Genomic DNA, 20,922 nt, shown 5'->3' on the forward strand with positions numbered 1-20,922 from the left:
ATCAACCTCTATATCACAACCCCTAACACCTTGTTTCAAAATCAATTCACCCCCAAGAGGTGACACTACACAAATAGGAGATGCTAGCTGTGCTAACTCCAACTCCAAAACAGATGCAAATGTAGCAGACACAAAGGAATGAGATGCACCCGTATCAATCAAAACATTAGCAACCGAGTTGCAAAACAAGAAGGTACCTCTCACAACTGATGGTGCTGGCACAAGATCCTGCGCGGTAACAGCATACACGCGCCCAGACGACCTCTGATCAACCTGCTCAACCCTAGGAGCATAAGATTGCTGCACCGACTGGGACGATGAAGCTCCCTGATTGGCCTTCGAGGCCTGACCCGACTGAGCTGGCTGCTGACCCTGAATCGGCCTCAAACCAGATGCACCTGGTGTGCCACCCAACTGCGGGCAATACCTCTTCATATGCCCTGGCTGACCACACTGATAACACGAGAGTGGCTGACCTCTACCCTGACTCTGGCTCTGAGATCGAGCCGAAGAAGATGCTGCTCTCTGAACTCCTCCCCTCTGAGGACAAACTGGAGACTTGTGGCCCAGCTGGCCACACTTGAAACAGGTAATGTCTCCCTGACTGCCTTTCCCCGAACTAGCACTCGGTACAGGAAAAGTCGATCTCGAAAAGCTACCCTGAGACTGCTGGGGATTAAAACCCTTCTGTCTCCTACCATCACTCTGACTATCCTGACTCCTCTTGGAGCCCTTCTGTCCTTCCTCCTCCTCCTGCATCATAATTTCCATGTGGGCTGCAGCATCAACCATACGCCCATAGTCCCGAATCATAGTTCCCCCAACTCTCAGCTTGAGGCCACGCCTCAACTTCTTCTCAAACTCAATACAACGGCGTTCCTCAGACGCCACCAACTCAGGTGCAAACCTGGACAAACTAGTGAATGCAGCCTCAAATTCGGCCACTGAAGAACTCGCCTGCTTAAGCTGACAAAACTGGTCTCGCAGCTTCTCCCTGACTGCTGGAGATAGGAACTTCTCCTGGAAAGCATTCACAAAAGCCTCCCACGTACCTCCTATACGCCCCTTAGTAAACTTCCACCACTGACCCGCATCCCCCTTCAACTGGAAAGATGCCAAGGTCACTTTCAATCCCTCGTCTTCGATGCCAAGCATCTCAAACGTCTTCGTTGTCTGTTCGAGCCATTCATCTGCCTTAAGCGGCTCTTTAGGATCACCCACAAATTCATCCGGATTAGACCGGAAGAACTCCCTCTTTAGAAAGGAAGGTCCTGCATCCGCAATAACAGCCTGAGCTTGATTCTCAGCTCTGAGAATGCCTACTGACTCCCTGAATGCCCCTGCTATCTCTCGGGCTAGAGCGCCCATAGCCTGCTGGCCTACTGGCTCGGCCACATTGGCCTGGCCAATTCCCTCTTGAACTGCCGGAATCTCTTCTGGCACAGGCACCTCCTGCCTACCCGGCCTACCACGCCTACCGCGTCCTCGTCCTCGTCCTGACATCCTAATAAAGGAAAACAAAGACATTAGCACATTAATAAATGTGCCGAAGCTAAACACTCGCGTCCTAATGCAATGGACAACAATAATTCATTCCACGTAAGCACATAATCACATAAGCACCTACGAATTTCATTCCCGGATAAAGATAGCCCCAAAGGGTTACTATAGTTCCGGTTGGAAGCAGCAGTGATCAAGTGCCTTTCCAACAAGACTACTAGAAACTCAAGGGTCCAATCAACATCCTAGAAACTACATTCCATACCCACATAATCACATAGACATGTTATCACATAAGCATATAACATTACACTAAGTCTCTATCAAACGAGACGAACCCAATGTGATACTAATCACTTCCCACGTACCCAAAGTATTCAAACCCGGTACGCTCTGATACCAAGTTGTAACGCCCTCAAAATTAACCCATTATATATCATTGACATGCATTATTAAAAGAAAACAATTTATTAATTCATTCATCAGAGTATTACTAAATAAAGCATTATATGTAACTTCGAATAAAATGCCCTACAGGCTTACATCTTTCCAAGCCAACACTTGGATCCAAAAAATATGAGTTCTAATCTCAATACATGAAAAGCCCAAGGCTTGAATGTTTGCATGTACTAATAAATAAAAACTATTAACTAAAGGTAGACTTCTTCAATCCAGAAACCAAACCCTCCCAAGCTAAGTCCTTGGAGGTAGTTTATCACCTGAACCTGAAAATGATGCTCCCATAAAGGGTGAGCCACAGCCCAGTAGAAATATACTAAACCACATATAAGCAATGAATAAAGCAATAGCATTCAACAGATGGTTAACCAAAATAATCAATTACTTCATTTTACCGTCTCATGACATTATTGCCAAAGATATGTTTTACTTTCCAATTTTATCAACATGGCTCAGAACCTGGCCAAACTTACAACAGTGAATCATATATATATCATATTCACATCCTTCCAATATCAACAAACAAATGAGACTCAAGCTCAAATCAAACACTTCATACTTCCAGATTGATACACATTTTAGTGTTGTATCAATAAAACACTTCTATATAAATAAGCACACATAAAAGTGATGCTAATGGAGTCCATCCCCTATCTCCTCCCAAACAAAATCCGGTTTAGAGGTCCATCCCCTATCTTCCCCTAAACCGTGGAGTACATCCCCTATCTCCTCCCACACACAAAACAATGTATGTAAATGCAATGCTCAATCAATACACGTATTTTCTGTATCAATGTCATAGTCAAAATTAATGACTTAACCAATGTGATTAGTTTCAGTTATTCCTAATTCACATGCAATGTCTACAACAATCACGACTATCCTCCACCGATAGCCCAAAACAGTTATTTCTAAACTGAAAATAATTATGTCAACAATTCAATAGACAAATGATCCAAATTATCCAACTATGCCATTTAATCAATAAATTCCCCGATTCCATGAATTTAACCATCTTTTCCCAATTCCATGAATTAATTATACAAATTAATTTAATAATACAACTAGGTTTTTTTTCCAAAATTACCAAAGTATCCCCAACATATCAAAATACCAAAACTTAGATCAAAACTTATAAAATGGAATAGGAAATCCCTACCTCAAAGAAAACAACCCAAATGGTGAAGACAAAGATGAATGCCCAAATACCAAAGTGCTCCAAATCGCCAAATGTTCAGATTAAATGAAAGCCCTCGACTCCCTCTATCTTTTTAATGAAGGATCTAGGGTAGAAACACACCCTAAGTGGATCAAATCTAAGAGAGAAGGTGAATAGGGAGAGAGAGAAGTCGGACCTAAGGTTTGGAATCAAAAAGAATATGAAAAAGACTGATCAAAACCCGCTGTTGTAAATATATACTGGACAGGCTCGCTCGAGCGAAGACTTGGTCGCTCGAGCGACCGGACACAGAGAAACTACGCTCGAGCCAAGGAAGCCTTGCTCGAGCCAACAACCCAAAAGCTCGCTCGAGCGAAAGAAAGCTCGATCGAGCGAAGAACTCAAACCCTCAGGTCTGTAACCAGACACACGCTCGAGCGAAGGAACTATTGCTCGAGCGAAGAACGAACTAACTCGCTCGAGCGAAGAAAATCTCGCTCGAGCCAAGAATGCAAAGCTACAGGTCCAAACCAGACGCAAACTCTCGCTCGAGCTACCAAACCCGGGCTCGAGCGAAGAACCAAAAACAACAGCTCGCTCGAGCGACAAACCCCTCGCTCGAGCGAATATCCAAAATACTGGACAGCAACACTTGATTTCTAAACCCAACCAACCTGAAACAAACCTGCCCAACACATCCTATAATTCCAAAAGAGAAAATATGGGACAACAACAACCATTATACAATGACAGAATCTACGGAACCTATGTCCGGACACAATAGTCAAATGGGAAAAGACCGGGGTCGCTATAGAATCCATTTTACCGCTGTCCAATGTTCTTTACCCGGATTAGAGAGAAAACGACTCACCACACCAACAGCGTGAGCAATATCCGGTCTTGTACAAATCATGACGTACCTCAAAGAACCGACTGCTGAAGCATAAGGAACTTTCAACATCACTTCTTTGTCTTTTTCACTTTTAAGACATTGATTCAAACTAAGCTTGAAGTGACCCGCAAGTGGACAACAAACCGGCTGTGCTTTATTCATGTTGAACCTTTCAAGAACTTTCTCAATGTAGCTTTCTTGAGATAACCAAATCAGCCCCTCTTTGTGATCACGAACAATTTTCATACCAAGAATTTGCTTTGTCGGTCCCAAATCTTTCATAGCAAAAGATTTGCTTAACTCCAATTTCAACCTGTTTATCATGATAGAATCTTGACCCACAATTAACATGTCATCAACATAAAGCAAAAGAATAATAAATTTGCCATCCGAAAATTTTTTCACAAACACACAATGGTCTGAAGTGGTTTTAGAAAAACTATTATTAATCATGAAAGAGTCAAATTTTTTATACCATTGCCACGGGGCTTGCTTGAGGTCATACAAACTTTTCTTCAATTTGCAAACAAATTTCTCTTTCCCTTTCTCCACAAAACCTTCCGGTTACTCTATGTAAATTTCTTCTTCAAGATCACCATGAAGAAATGCGGTCTTCACATCAAGTTGCTCAACTTCAAGGTTCATACTTGCAACCATGCCAAGTACAACTCGAATAGAAGACATCTTTACAACCGATGAGAAAATCTCGTCAAAGTCAATACCTTTCTTTTGCCCAAAGCCTTTCACAACAAGATGTGCCTTGTACCTTAGATTCTTGCCATCATTCTTCAATTTAAAGACCCACTTATTTTTCAAAATTTTCCTCCCCTTAGGCAACTTCACTAAATCGTAGGTGTGATTTTCAAGTAAAGAATTCATCTCCTCTTCCATGGCTTTTTTCTAATCACCTTTCTTTGTATGCTCAATTGCTTCTTGATAGCTCTCAAGCTCCCCTTGATCAGAAATCAACACAAACTCATTGGGAGGATACTTTCTTGAAGGTTGTCGGTCCCTTGTAGATTTCCTCAACTCAAGTTGTGGTGGCGGTTCTTGAGTTGGATGCTCTTTCTTAATTTCTGGTTCAACTTCATTAGGATTAGCATCATCCTCTACATCTTCAATAGGTGGCTGCATATCTCCCCCATTTTCATCATCAACTGAAGATGAAGGAGATGCATCCATGTCAATGAGATCACTAGTTTTTGGCTCCGGTTGATCACCTTTGCCAAAGTCTTCAATTGTTTGGTCTTCAAGAAACACAACATCACGGTTTCGAATGACTTTCTTATCGACCGGATCCCACAATCTATACCCAAATTCATCACGCCCATAGCCAAGAAAAATACATTGTCTTGACTTACTATCAAGCTTGGACCTCTCATCTTTTGGAATGTGAACAAAAGCTCGGCAACCAAACACTTTCAAGTGCTCATAAGACACATCTTTGCCGGTCCAAACTCTTTTTGGAACATCACCATTCAAAGGAAAGGAATGAGACAAATTGATTACGTCAACCGCTGTCTTCATTGCCTCACCCCAAAAGGATCTTGGCAATTTAGCTTGTGAAAGCAAACACCTTGTTCTTTCCACAATGGTGCGGTTCATCCTCTCGGCAACGCCATCTTGTTGAGGAGTCTTTTTAACTATCTTTTGGTGCCGAATACCTTGGCTGTGACAATACTCATCAAATGGCCCAATTTATTCACCACCATGTAGACACCCCATTTTTGACCGACCTTGAGACTCAGACGTCACCAGTCGAGCACTCGGTGATATTGCATGTTGTGCTTGCTCAGAAGTTTCAGGGTCTCGGCTGCGAGCCTTGCCTCCGGACTTTCGGGCTCTTTTGCGCTTTGCCTCGGTTTGTGAACCAGGCTCTGTTTTCTCTATTTTCTCTTACCGAAGGGAGGGAGAGGTCTCGTAGATCATCTCTCAGTGGCCGTAGGCTACGTTTCGTGGTCGTAGGCCATTTTGCCCGTTGGCCGTGTGCCCCGGTTCGGGACCGTTTAACCATCTCCGTTTGCCCCAGTTTTTGGCATGCGTATTATTTGCTCCCCTTTGAGGGACACTGTGGCCCGAGAGACCAACTTCGTGGTCGAACACCACTTCCGGCGCCTAACAGTCAATTTTCGGGGCCTCGAACTGCGTGTTTTGGCTCCCAAACCTTCATTCTACATTTTTGGGCTCCAACCAGAACTTAAGATAGTCATATTTTGAGGTCCTTTTTATGTTTGATTAAGGACCTTTTGCTGTTTGAGATCTCCTCCTATCACTTGCTTCTTTAACGCTCTTTTAGGCCTATTTTTGCGCGGTATTTTAGGCTTACTTGTGAGCTGTTTTGGACTTGGTCATAAACTAAAAAGTGTCTTGTTTTGAGCCCCTCTTCAACTTTGTTGAAGGGCTCTCGGCCATTTGGGTCCAGCAGCTACCACTTGCCTTTATATCCCACTTTTTGGCCTTTTTGGAGGGAAACTTGGATTGTTTTCCCTCCATTTTTTCCCCCCATTTTTGCCTATATATCAGTAGCTCCAGCTGCTGGTTTAGGGTTAACAAAATTTCCCCCCAAGAGCCTTGCATTATATCCCTCTCCATCTCTATTTTCAAGCTTAAACCTTCAAGTCCTTAACCATTTTTACACACCATCACCTAGCACCACACCACCACTTCCATTTCCAGCAACTTGGAGGTCTTCTCAGAGGCTAGGAGGCAGCAAATTTGGTCCAAGAAGTTGCTAAAGATTGGTCTTCAAGGGTGAGTTACCATTTCCCTCTTTCTAGCTCTTTTTTTGCAACATTTCTTAGCCTCTCTTTCTTGTATATCTGAGCTCCGGCCATAACTGAAAGTAGTGTTTTTTTGAGCTCTATTTCATGTTTCATTAAGGGACTTTTGTCATTTGAGGCCTCTTTGGTGCACTTACTTCATTATCCCTCTTATATGCCATTTTCTTGTGTAATATTTTTGGCCTGTGTATAAATTGTTTTGAGCTCTGTCATGAACTGAAAAGTTGCTTATTTTGAGCCTTTCTTCAATATTGTTAAAGGGATCATTGCTGTTTGAGGCCTCCATTTATCACTTGCCATTATATCTCTATTTTGGCTCCATTTTTGCATGATTTGTTAGCCTATTGTGCTTCTGTTTTTGGGCTCTTTTCAGAACTGAAAACAGTCTTATTTTGGCCCCCTCTTAATGTTTCATTAAGGGTCTTTCATGGTTTGAGGCATCTTTTATATACTTTGTGTTATATCCCTCTTTTTGGCCTCATTTTGCATAGCATTTTAAACATATTTGCATACTGTTTTGGGTCCGGCCATCAACTGTAAAATGCATTAGTTTTGGCCCCTCTTCAATGTTGTTGAAGGGCCCCTTTGTGTTTAAGGCCAGAAACCACCACTTGCTTCTTTGGCCATCTTTTGGCCCATTTCTTGCATGAGAGTTTAGCCATACCTGTGCTGGTTTTTGTGGTTTTCCATAAAATGTAAAAGATCATGTTTTGAGCCCCTCTTAAACTTTGTTGAAGGGCCCTAATCTGTTTGGGGTCAGCAGCTGTGAGTTGCTTCTTTATCTCACATTTAGGGCCATTTTTGCATGCTAGTTTTGCCCTATTTGTGTTTGCTTTTTGGTCTTGCTTAAAACTGTGAACATGCTTATTTTGGGACTGCCTTGAATCTGTCTTCACATGTTATAATCAAATAATGCATGCTTTGTATAGCTGTAAGCCATTTCATGTACCTAGTTTTGCATTTCGGGAGAAATTCCATGCATCGGGTGTCATTTCGCCTTGTTTCGGGGCTGTTTTGCCCCTCATTTTGCTACTTTTTTTTGCATGTTTGCATATCATATTCCATGTCTTTGCCATGTCTCATTAGAGTGGCATTTCGGTGCCTGAGGGTCGGTTCTCGGTTTGCATGCATGCGTGCACGTACTTCGAGAGTCTCATTTTTACCTTTATGGCCTCCTGTGCGAGTGTGGCTGAGGTCCACTCGTGTTGGTGTAAGTCCATTGTGCATTGCGTATGCCATTTCATCCATAGCATTGTGTATGCTCGGTTGTGTATTACCTTATTGCATTGTGTATGCCATTCCATAACATTGTGTATGTTAGGATTGTATCTTAGTTGCATTTCATGCATGTCATGCATATTGCACCGTGTTCGGGATAGGAGTTAGCCCGGGCACGGGAAACGAGGTACGTTTCGTACTCCGAGTGACGGAACGTGTCTCAATTCCCAGTCACCGACACTTTGGATTATCCATAATGGAGTTAGGTTCTTGTTGTGTTTATATGGGCATTCATTCTACATTGAATTGCACAATTCGACCCCTCGGCCATCATGCATCGATATGCGTGATTGGTGGCACGAGGATCGAGGCATGCATATATCTGTGAAAATACATTGCCATGCCCCTTTCCTGCTCTCTGTTCCAGCAAAATGAAGAATCAACAACTTTTCGGAGCTTGGCACGCATTTCAAGAATAGGTGCAAACAGAGGCTAATTGGGGCATCGTCATGGATTTCTGCGCAAAGGCAACCCGGGCATGCATCATTCATCATCCAGAATGGAATCAAGGCAGTCCCTGGCTTGCATGCCAGTTTATTTATTTTCTTAGTTAATTTGTTAATTAATTAGGAATTTGTACATTATTTGGACTGTAAATATTTGGACTGTACTATTCTTTCATTTGGGACTGTATTATTTATTTGGACCCTCTGCGCGAGGGCAATGTTGCAATAAGTGTGCGTGAGTGTGATGTATGTCTTCCAACCCCACGTCTTTCTTCCCTTTTATTTACCTGCTTATGATGGTTAGATTAGGGCATGTTTCAATTAGCATACAGTATGATAGCATGTTTGCATCATTCATCTGTTTTGCATGCACCGGGCTCGGCGCATCATACTAACTGCATTTGTATTTCAATTTCAAAGTTGAATACTTGTTAGCTGTTGCATCTCATATGCCATGTTTAGAGTAGCCGAGCCTGCTATAGTTGCATTTTTTTTATGTGTTGCATTAGGCATTTCTGTATACTTAGGATCATGCATGATTTCTAATGTAGTTTCTGTTTTGGCTTGGAGTACTCGGTGAGTTTTTATGCTTTAGCATCCTTGCATGCGTGTGAGTGACTGCCATGAATAGCATGCTTACCATGAGGCTATATGCTTATGTGATATAACTGCCTGAATTCCTGTGGGTGAAGGTTGGGTTATTTGGATTGGAACAATTCATCAAATGTTTGTTTTAAGCCCACTAGATAGTGGCAAAACCATCTTTACTAAGCCAACCCGAGGGTGGCAAAATTTGCATTTCAAGCCTACTTGCGAGTAGCAAACCATCTTTCAAAAATAAACATGAAATGTTTTGTTCCAATTCGGGCTATCCAGTCTATACTTATATGTTGTGCGCATCACATAGTAATCTAGGCTAATAACCGGAATAAGAACACACAATGTTTTCAAAAATAGATATCATGGTTAGTAGAGGTCGATCTTTGATCGGGCGAGCGGGGGTGCTTACGAAGTGACCTTCCCCAATCGTACCCAAGTTCCCGAGCCGAGGCAACTTTGGTGATGACGGACACGTGGCCTTAGGCAAACGAGTCAGAGTTTCCTAAATTTCCCAAAATAAAATATTTAGGTGGCGACTTTGTATCTGGCAAAGCAGTCCATGTTTGGCATTTCTTTTCTAAAAATCTGTTTTCTCAAAACGATTTGCCGGATTTGGACTCTTTGGTTCAGATTAAGAACTATGACAAATTTGAGAGTCCTGAGCTGTAGTGACCCCAATATCGAACAGAACGGGACTAACCCTCCCGGGGCGTTCGGGGATGTCTACATACCATTGTCTAATCGGATGCACTTCAATTTCTGCCCTGTTTCTCTTTCAACCATGGCCTGAAAATGCTTAAATACTTCTAGAACTTGATCTTTAGTTTTTAGTAAAAAATCCCAAACTTTTCTTGAATAATCATCAATGAAAGTAACAAAATAAAGTGCACCACCATGTGTTCTAACTTTTAAAGGATCACAAACATCCGAATGAATTAACTCCAAAACATTTTATTTTCTAGAAGCAACATTTTTATGAAAAGAAACTTTATGTTGTTTACCCGCCAAATAATGAACACAAGTTTTGAGATGTGTACCTTTCAAACCGGGTAAAAGCTCTTTCTTGAACAATACTTGCAGCCCCTTTTCACTCATATAGCCAAGCCGCTTGTGCCACAATTCGGTAGAAGTATCATCTTCAAGTGCATTGACAACACCTTTACAAATTTTTCCTTGCATCAAATAAAGTGTATGAGTCTTCTTGCACTTAGCACCATCAAAGAACCCTTTGTGAGCTTCCATATTCCATCATCAAATTTGTTGTTGGAGCCTTCATCATCTAGCTTCCCAGTAGAGATCAAATTGAGGCGAATGTCGGGAACATGCCTCATATCTTTAAGCAACAACTTGCAGCCCAAATTTGTTTCCAAGGAAACATCACCCATGCCAATAATCTTGGACAAACCTTCATTACCCATTCAAACAGAACCATAATCTCCTTTGGTGTAGGTAGTGAAGAAATCAACTCGAGAAGTGACATGAAAAGAAACACCGGAATCAATCACCTAATTGCTCTCTTGGCCCACAAAATTGATACAATCATCTTCACAAACGACCATGAGATCATCGGTAGTAACTGCCGTTGTGTCTTCTTACTTCTTATCCACACTTTTGTCACGCCTTTTCTCCTTGTTTTTGAGCTTTCGGCATTCTCGCTTCATGTGTTCTTTCTCATGGAAATAATAGCACTCAATGTCTTTATTTGAAGAAGAACCATCTTTTGATTTGTCACGGCTTTGATCACGACCATGAGGAGTCTTACTCCTCCCCCTTGTTTTGCTTCGGCCTCTCACAACAAATGCTTCTGAATGAGAGGAACTCGCTGATTTTCTTCTAGTTTCTTCATTCAACAAGCTACTGGTGACTTGGCTCATTGTGACAACTCCATCGGGCGCCGAATTACTAACGGTCACAACCAAAGTCTCCCAACTTTCGGGCAAAGAACTAAGTAGCATCAAAACCTGTAACTCATCATCAAAAACAATTTTCATAGAAGCAAGTTGGTTAACAATACTCTTTATTTCATTCAGATGTTCCAGAATAGGGCTGCCCTCTTTATATTTTAAATTAACCAACTTACGAAACAGAAAAACTTTATTTGTGGCTGATTTTCTATCATAAACACTCTCTAATGTTTTCCATAAATTATGTGTTGAAGTTTCAGTAGCAACATGATGAAATACACTGTCATCAATCCATTGACGGATAACACCAACGGCTTTTCGATTAAGCCTCTTCCATTCATCATCTTTCATACCCTCGGGTTTGCCACTATCACCCTCAATAGGCCCATACAAATCTTTACAAAATAATAGGTCCTCCATTTTAGTTTTCCAAGTTACCCAATTGCTTCCATTGAAGCTAGACATACGACTCACATTCCCCTCCATAATAAATAAACTCAAATAAACTGTAAGCTTTGATACTAGTTGTTAGGGAAAATATGTGATTCCCCACAAGTAAATCAATCAATGAGAATAAAAACTAATGCGAAAAAATTAAATCAGAAGCAACACAAGAATTTTTACGTGATTCCCTCAATGTGGGATCGAAATCCGATTCCACTATCAACCAAATAAGTTCCAAACGATTACAAACGAGACACTAATGGTTTCACAAAACCACTCTTAGGTGAATTCCAAATAATCACAAATAAACAAGAGGAAAGATCTCACCAAATAGATGAACTAAAATCTTCAAAACTAGAGTTGAAGAAAACCCAAAATAACTTCACCAAATCAACTTCTTCAATGCCGAAGTTGTCAACCAAAACTTCAAATAGTGCTTTACGAACAAAAGCCCACCGAACTTGATGAAAAAAAATTGCTATTAGTTCACCAATTCCGAAACTGTGTGTTACACCAAAAAACCACGCCACATATATATATATATATATATATATATAATTAAATCTTAGATTTTGTAATCAAACCTTAATTGTTATCAAATTGGATTGGGTCTCCACAAATTAAATATAATATATAAAAATATATTATAATTAATACCAAACCAAAATAAACTCTTTTAATAAATCATTGGGTCCCATACTCCAATAAGAAGATATATCCCAACACAATCTCTGTTCTATTTTAACCATGATTCGTATTTCACAAAAAAAATTCTTAGATTTTTTAAATTTAAAAACATAATAATTTACTTTAAAGAAAGAAGAAGAAGAAGAAGAAGAAGAAGAAGAAGAAGACGTTATAAATCTTTTCCTAATAAATCAAGACATTAAACTTTAATTGACACTACAACAATTTACACTTTTTACAATCAAATTTGGCGACTGAAAGGAATTTAGTCGCCAAAAATTGTACAATAGGCGACCCAAAATTACATTGGTCGGCATTGTTTCACGGTTAACTACTAATTTTTTTTAGTAGCTGTATGTTAATTGTTGGCGATTAAAAAAAATTAATTAATTGCTAAATATGTTACAATAGGCGACTAAAAAAATATTTGTTGGCTTTAGTTTAGGTTTTAGGCTACTAAAGTTTGTTTTAGTCATGGTATGCTAGTTTTTGCAAACTAAAATAAACTTAGCAGCCAATTAACTAGCATAATTTTACTTTAAATCTTTGGTGACTACCTGATTTGGTCGGTAAATTTACATTTTTAGTGACCAAAAAATATTTAGTTGTGGTATACTAATTTTTGCTGACTAAAGTAAATTTAGTAGCCAAATAACTAACATAATTTTACTTTAAATCATTGGCGACTATTTGATTTGGTCGGCAAATATACATTTTCGGTGATCAAAAAATATTTGGTCGTTATAACCTATTTTTTGTCGATTGAAATAAATTTAGTAGCTAAATAACTAGCTAATTTTACTTTAAATCTTTGGCAACTACCTGATATGGTTAGCAAATATGTATTTTCAGTGACCAAAAAAATATTTAATTGGCAATAAAGCTCAAAATTTTTTGGTGGGAACACAAAGTATTACTACCCAATTTGGGTTTATGTTTAATTTTATTATTATTATTTACTTTGTATGTATCTCAAATATACACCAAAATGGAGTGACCAAACACAAAACAGAGAGTTTAGAATCACTTGCTCTCCCTATCTCTCACACTCGCTCACTGTTGCTCAGTCGTCGTCGTTTACCGTCTCCTCCCCTCCCCTCCCCTCCTATGGACATTCAGGTCTCTCTCTCTCTCTCTCTAACTCTAGGTTTTATTTTATTTTTATTTTATGTTGTAGGATTTTGATTTTTGTTTCCCTCTAACTCTAGGTTTTATTTTATTTTATTTTATGTTGTAGGATTTTGATTTATATGAAATGAGTAAATAAGTTTTGATTTTTGTTTTAGATTTAGGGTTTTTTAAATTAATTATTGGTGTGATAGATAAGATGATTTATTCTATGAAATGACTTAGGGTTTCTAAATTTCAAAGAGAAGATATATTGAACAAATGAAATGGACTGTAATTTTAATTATACAAAATTTTCTTTAGATTCTTAATATTAACTCCAGTACCAATTTAATAATGATTTTTTTCTCATTACAAAAATTGTAGTCATATTTAACTGCTCCTAATGTCTCTGTAATTCATTTTCACTTTATATAGCAGCATAGTGTGCCTTTCTTTTTTCTTTTTGACAAGTGAAGTCTATTGATTGGCTCCACAATTCCCCGAAACCAACAATACAAGATGCAAAAACGTTCTCTCTACTTTAAAGAGAGGTTTGTTCCACCCAGCAAAAGTTGCCGATTACACTTGCCCCCCACACAAGCCACATCAACTTTAAAATATCTGCTACCTACATACATAGTAGTACTATTAACAAAACGTGAATAATTTCCTGCAACAAAACAAAGTGGCTAGGTAATGTGTTTGATAAATGCATCTTTGGTTTATGGTTATTCAGGTAAGTATTTGTTCCCAAAAGAAAAAGAAAAATGAAGAAGAAGAGTTCCGTAAGTTGTTTTAAGCGGAATTTAAAACTCATTTCAAAGAATGAATTGAAACTCATTTAAAAATGTAGGGTTTAAAATGATGAAATTAAAAATTTGGGGTTTAATTTGTTATTGAGGTTAACCTCTAGGGTTTTTTTAAAAAAAGTAATTTTCTCAATTATTTATCATTATCACTCAATGGTAGGGGTGATAAACGAGCCGAACAGTTAATTGTTCAGGTTTGGTTTAATAATTTTAACGAGTTTCAAAATTTGTTCAAAATTTAATTCGTTAAACTTTCGACCCGAACTCAAATGAGTTTTTGTTGAGTTGTGTTCGAGTAATTTCGTATTTTTATATAGTTTTAGACTTAGCGAACCGAGTTGAACGAGAAATTTTGAAAATTTTAATGAGTTTCGAAATGTATTCAAAGTTGACTTATTTACTTAATAAACTGAGCTCAAACAAACTTTTAGCTGAACACGAGTTGAGCTTGAGTTGTTTGGTTCATTTATCGCCTCACTCAATAGCACAAGTTAATTGAAATGGATTGAACATTGGCATTGACATCATTCCGAGAATGAGATAGATTTTCTCCAGCTCACTTTAGCTCAATTTGTTTAGAATGAATGAAAGAGAAAAAAAAAATTAACTTTTATGATTTTGTTTAGCTTGAAAATGGTTGAGTGTAATTTTTTTTTGTACAACCCATATTAACATTGTAATTAATTTTTAATTTTTTGTTAAAAAGCACAAGAAAATTTGAATGTTTGAGTTATTTATAACTAAATTTTTCAATTTTTATATCTTTTTTCTTACAAAATTTTCATCTTAATAAAATGCTTGGAAGAAAATATATTTTCTTTTTTATTTCTTTTCTTTCACTTTCACTTTCTATCAAATTTTCTTTTGGGCATCAGGAGTCCTATCTTGATAATTTGAACTGCATATTTTTTAAACCACAACCCGTAAATTATACATAAAAAAAATCTTGTCAATTTGATTACCATAACCACATTAGTTTACAACATTTATTTACCAAAAAGTGAATGACAAATATCATTCCAATTCTAAGACATATTTTTTTTTAGAGATAAATACAACAAATAAAATGTGATTATGGTTATCAAATCAATCTAATTTTTCTCATGAATAATTTACATATTGTGGTCTAAAAAATGAATTGTTCAAAGAAAAATATTCGAGACCCGCAAAAAAACTCTCACAATTTGGTCTATAAGGAAATAGTACAATGGGTGTCAACTTTTGATTAGTTATTTTTATTTTTATTTTTATTTTTTTGATCGGCAAATATAATCTTTATTGATGAAAGCGTACGAAAAGATACAGAACATCAATAAAGAGGAGTTTGGAGCTACCTAAAGCTCCAAGCTCCAGTTGATGAGAAACCAACAACAAAACAAGAAAGCAGATAACAGCTAGCAAATCAACTCTAAACACAACAGACCAACTTACTACAACCTACTACAACAAACAAAACACAGCAGACCAACTTATTACAACCTGACTGCAAAGTTAAGTAGCCAAACAAAACACAACATACCAACTTACTACAACCTTATTGCAAAGTTAAGCAGCCAAAGATTAAACAAGATCTGCTCAAGGAAGATAAAGCAGAGCATTCTGCAGATCACCCCACCTGGGGGGAGCCACCAACCTGAATGAAAACTCCAAAGAACCCAGACTACACAACACTTGACACAGCTCCCCTAGATCCAAATGACTACACCTATGCCCTCAGCTGCACATTTTTCTGCAGCTTGCACACGAAGCTAACCAGGCTTAACCAGTAGTAGAAATTAGAGCAGCACTGCAGAAATTACTTCAGCACTTCATAACAGCAGAACTTCACCACACAGATGCAGAGCTACACACAGAAACCAAAAAAACCAGATAGGAGCGTCTGAGGCAACTCCAACAGCATAACAGCACACGGATCAGCATACAGCCCAATCAACCACCTAACACATTGACATTCATCCCATTGAAGCATCCATCATGAACTCCTAACACAACAGCAACCAGACCAACACACAGATCAGCAGACCATATCAGATGCAGACCAGCAGAAAAACAACCTAGCAACAGACTTCCACCAAAAACCCTATCAGTTGCATTCCGCCAAGCACACCCCACAGAAACCATTGCAAATAGACCCAAAATTCAAACCAATAATCAATACAAATGGATATGTGCAATTTCAAATCAAAATATCAACTGGACTCCATTCACATCACAGTAGAAAAAAATTAGCAAACAGAGGACCTGAAGCAGAATCGGGCCAGACCATTCACACATTGAAGCAGCTGAATCAGGCACCCTACAGCAGAGGACCTGAAGCAGAATTGCATAGGGCCTGAACAGACAACCTGATCTGATTGAAATTGCAAACAATATCATCGACTAAATACTCAACCTCCAAACTCCATTTTACCCACAGAGCAATCTGTACCTTCATTTTATCACAAAAATCATCAAAAATGGGTTGTACCCCTTTGAACATACATTCATTTCGCAATCTCCAAATAGACCATAACATAACAACTGTAACTACCTCCCATAATCTAGAGACCCAATGCTTACACTTACCAGCAGACCACAACTGTAACAAGTCCTGAACTGATCCACGGATTGCCCAAACCTGATCACTCCATCTTACCATTTGAGACCAACATTTCCACACCAGTGGACAAAACATGAGCACATGATTCAAGGATTCCACCTCAGCTTGGCAAAACACACATATTATTTGCTGAAACAAGTAGCACCCCAATCCTCTGAAGGAAGGCTGCAATCTTTATTCTGCCTCTCCAAGCCAACCAGCAAAAGAACTGCACTTTTGGCGGAGCTAAACCGACCCATACCCCTTTAGGCACAACCTGACCAGTCCCTATTTTAGCATCCCACCATCTTCTCACAGAAGAGACAGAAAAAAGGCCCGAACTATTTGCTAACCAAGAGCAAGAGTCAACACAATCAAACCTCAGCAACGTAGATATATCCAACAACTCCCTTAATCTCTGCAGCTCCTCAGCTTCCCATACAAATAACTGTCTTATGAATTTAAGCTGCCACAGCCCCATATTACTCTTCTTAGCACTGATTTGCTGAAGAGTCTTCTCTTTCTCTGTGGATAAACTATAAAGCCTAGGGAATTGAACCTTCAGGTCACTATTGTTAAGCCATTTATCTTGCCAAAACAAGGTTCTCCTTCCATTTCTAACCTTAATTCTAAAATGATCACCATAGAACTCCCCCAATTGCTGATTTTCTGAGAGCAATTTCACAATATCCAACCAGACTATGGACATCCCACCTGAAAAGTTCAGAGTTGGAAGCCAACCTCCTTTATTTCTACCATACCTTGAACAAACCACAGTTTTCCACAAAGCTGAATCTTCATTACCATACCTCTACCACCACTTCAATAACAAGCATTCATTTACCTCTCCGAAATCTCTCACACCCAAACCTCCTTGACTTTTACTTGTGATTTCCTTCCATTTGACCAAGTGCACTTTCCTTTTATTAACATTCCCTCCCCACAAAAAAGATGACTGCAACTTGACTAAGGCTTTAACAACACCCTTAGCCATTCTAAAGAGAGAAAGAAAATAGATTGGAAAATTAGCAAGGACTGACTTGATCAAAGTCAATCTCCTAGCATAGAATAGAAGCATCCTCTTCCAAGAGGATAACTTTTTCTTCACTTTCTGCACAACTGGGTCCCAAGTACTCTATTTCCTAGGATTAGCCCCTAAAGGGAGACCAAGGAAAGAAAAGGGTAATTTCTTAGTTAAGCAATTCAAAACCTTAGCAAACTCCTTAGATTGATCTTCTTGGAAGCCCACACCACACACTATACTTTTATGATAATTAATTCTTAACCCAGACATCACTTCAAAACATCTCAACGCCCTCTTAATGTTCGAAATATCCTCAATATCCCCTTCACAGAATATAATAGTATCATCAGCAAATTGGATATGTGAGACACTCACATCATTGGAACCAACAGTAGCACCCCTAAATAAACCCTGTACTTTAGCCTTAGCTAGTGGCAGATTAAGCCCTTCTGCAGCAATAATGAACAAGAATGGAGAAAGGGGATCCCCTTGCCTTAACCCCTTTTGTGGCTGGAACTCCTCTGTAAGTGCACCATTGACGAGAACTGACACCATAGTCGTAGGGATACAAGCTTTCATCCACCTAATCCATTTGTCACCAAATCCAAAATTTCTTATCATTGCCAACAGGAATTCCCAATTTATTGAATCATAAGCTTTTTCAAAATCCAATTTTAAGATATTGCCTTTCTTCTTAGACTTTTTCCACCAATCTACAACTTCATTTGCTATTAACACCCCATCTAAGATATATCTACCACTGACAAAAGCTGACTGCACTTCATCTATCACAGAGGGAAGGGCCTTCTTTAATCTTCTAGATAGCACATTAGCCAAAATCTTGTACACTGAGGTAACCAAGCTGATGGGTCTATAGTCCCCCAAGCCTATGGGATTGTCCTTCTTAGGTATGAGCACCATGAAAGAACTGTTAACACCCCTTGCCAGCTTCCCATTTGTGTGAAACTCATACATCATCTACAATATATCACCTTTCATTATTCCTCAACATTTTTTAATGCAAGCTAAGTTAAAACCATCTGGGCTAGGAGCCTTGTTCCCATCACAATCCTGAATAGCTGCCCAGATCTCTTCTTCATTAAACATTGCTTCTAAACCCACTATTGCCTCTGAAGAAATTGTAGTAAAAGGTCCAGAAAATTGTGGCTTAGAAGTCCAACTTTCAGCAAAATTGTTTCTGAGATGGCTAAGCACTACTTGTTTTACTTGAGTTGGATCCTCATGTCTCACTCCCTCCACAGCCACAGAATCTGTCAAGTTCACTCTCTGCCTACTACTTGCCATAAGATGGAAAAATCTAGTATTTCTGTCATCATACCTAGGCCACAGCAATCTAGACCTTTGATGCCATATTCTTTCCTTATCCCTACTAAGCTCCCAGACCTGACTTCTAACCTCTCTCCTTCTTGTTGTTTCCAGCACATCCAGAGATCTAGTTTCTGCCTTCAAATCCCATTCATGTAGTTATTGTTCTACTGACCTCAACATAGTATCAATATTGCCAAACACCTCCCTATTCCACACCCTTAAGTGACTCCTTAAAGAGGATAGCTTCCTCATTAATCTGTACCCTGCCCACCCTGAAACCTGTGTGACCTCCCAAATGTGCTTGATTTCAGTCAAGGATGTAGGATATGATGTCCAAGCATTAATGAATTTGAATGGCTTAGGACCCCAATCCCTATCATCTTCCTTCAACAAAATTGGAGAATGGTCTGAAATTGTTCTGGGTAATCCCTATTGATTAAATAAAATTTTTTCCTGCCAAAGGGAGTATAACAAAAAACGATCTATCCTACTCCACGTATCCCCTTCCAATGTATTACACCAAGTGAATTTTCTGCCTAGCATAGGCAAATCAGACAACTCTAACTGTTCCACAACCTCATTAAACTCTTTCATCCCCCTCTCTCTTCTTGAACACCCTTTCCTCTCACTCAATAATCTGATTTCATTAAAATCACCACCCACACACCATGGGTTTGGAAAATGGGGTTGTAAGCACACAAGAGAATCCCATAACTTCTTCCTTTTCAACACCTCATTTGGAGCGTATATATTAACAATCACACAATCAAAATCTTGAGCCAAGGTACCTGAGAGTAGAATGAAGTGCTTACTACTGCAGCAGTCTTTTAGCTCAAACACTTGTGGCCTCCAATTACACGGCAACCCTCCTGCACTTCCTTCTGAATCCACCATCATATAACCCATCTCTTCAAAAGGCCACATGGATCTCACAAACATGCTCCTCCATTGAATTCCTTTTTGTTTCTTGTAAAAGTAAGACATCCACTCTTCTATCCTTTACCAAATTCTTTATTTTGCCCCTCTTTTGTGGCCTTCTCAGCCCTCTAACATTCCAAGATAAAATCTGCAGAATAAACTTATATTTTCTCCTTAGTCCCCTACTTAACAATTTGTTAAGGTCTGACTGCCCCTTCCTCGCCTGCAATTCTTTGTAAATCATTTTCTTCAAGTTCCACTATCTTGTTGACTAGCTCATCCTCTTTACCTTGCCATTGCAAACCTAACAGTTTTCCAATCTTCACTATTGCTTGTGCTTTCTCCATTAAATTTTTCCTCCTTTGCGCTGCATGACTCTGAGACGAAGACAAAGAAGTAGCAGCTGTAGCTGCTACTGCTGAAGCTCTGAATAGTGCCCCTCTTTGAAGACCAAGCCTTCCAACCATGCTTCTTTGTTTGCTATGGCCACCTACAGAGCAGGAGCCTTTCTTTATCCCTATGCCCTTTTGCCATGATATATTACCTTTAGTACCAACTGCTGCTTTGTTCTTTGAGTTTTTCCCAGCCCTTTTAACCATACTGGAATGTGATATATGGGAGAAATAGGCCTCAGATGATCTAAGTTGGGTTTGGGCCACACAGTCACTCAAATCTGAGCCTAACCCCACATGTAATCTGCTAGGCTCAGGCCCAACCTGCAGGCCATCAAGTATTACTTCCAAATTTATATTTGGTGTGACCCCCTGCGGCCCATTCACTGCACTTACAAGTCCAGTATTGTCAACAACCCCATCCAATTTTTGAATTTTGGTCATCATTATCTGTTGCGAATTGACTTCCTGACTCATACCCTCTTTTTTGGACCCAGCGCCTACCTTACCATTTCCCATGCTAACCATAGCTTCAGCTGGTGCATACTCCCATCATAACCCCTACGTATCACATATGGTCTACCAACCACTGTTTCTTGAACCCTACTGACCT

At 39.3% G+C, this 20,922-nt stretch overlaps 1 protein-coding gene across 1 annotated transcript; it reads right to left on the reverse strand.

Moving 5' to 3' along the window:
• Positions 1 to 18,675: 18,675 nt before the first annotated feature.
• LOC114303104 (uncharacterized) lies at positions 18,676 to 19,923 on the reverse strand. The gene is made up of 3 exons (XM_082889154.1): positions 19,576 to 19,923; positions 19,279 to 19,428; positions 18,676 to 19,134 (listed from the first exon to the last, which is right to left on the reverse strand). Exons 1-3 carry the CDS (start codon positions 19,921 to 19,923, stop codon positions 18,676 to 18,678), a joined length of 957 nt encoding a protein of 318 aa, XP_082745280.1.
• Positions 19,924 to 20,922: the final 999 nt, after the last annotated feature.

This window comes from Camellia sinensis, chromosome 9 (assembly GCF_055761805.1).
Source record: "Camellia sinensis isolate YWXY chromosome 9, ASM5576180v1, whole genome shotgun sequence".
Classification (NCBI taxonomy): domain Eukaryota; kingdom Viridiplantae; phylum Streptophyta; class Magnoliopsida; order Ericales; family Theaceae; genus Camellia; species Camellia sinensis.

Bases quoted from the DNA above. Each gene is read 5' to 3' on its own strand.
- LOC114303104 (XM_082889154.1), bottom strand. From the start codon at position 19,923: ATGTGGCCTTTTGAAGAGATGGGTTATATGATGGTGGATTCAGAAGGA. The intron at 19,429-19,575 runs GTTGTGGAACAG...TTTAATCAATAG, and splicing joins GGATGAAAGAGTTTAATGAG to GGATTACCCAGAACAATTTC. The intron at 19,135-19,278 runs GTTTCAGGGTGG...TGGGATTTGAAG, and splicing joins ACATTTGGGAGGTCACACAG to GCAGAAACTAGATCTCTGGA.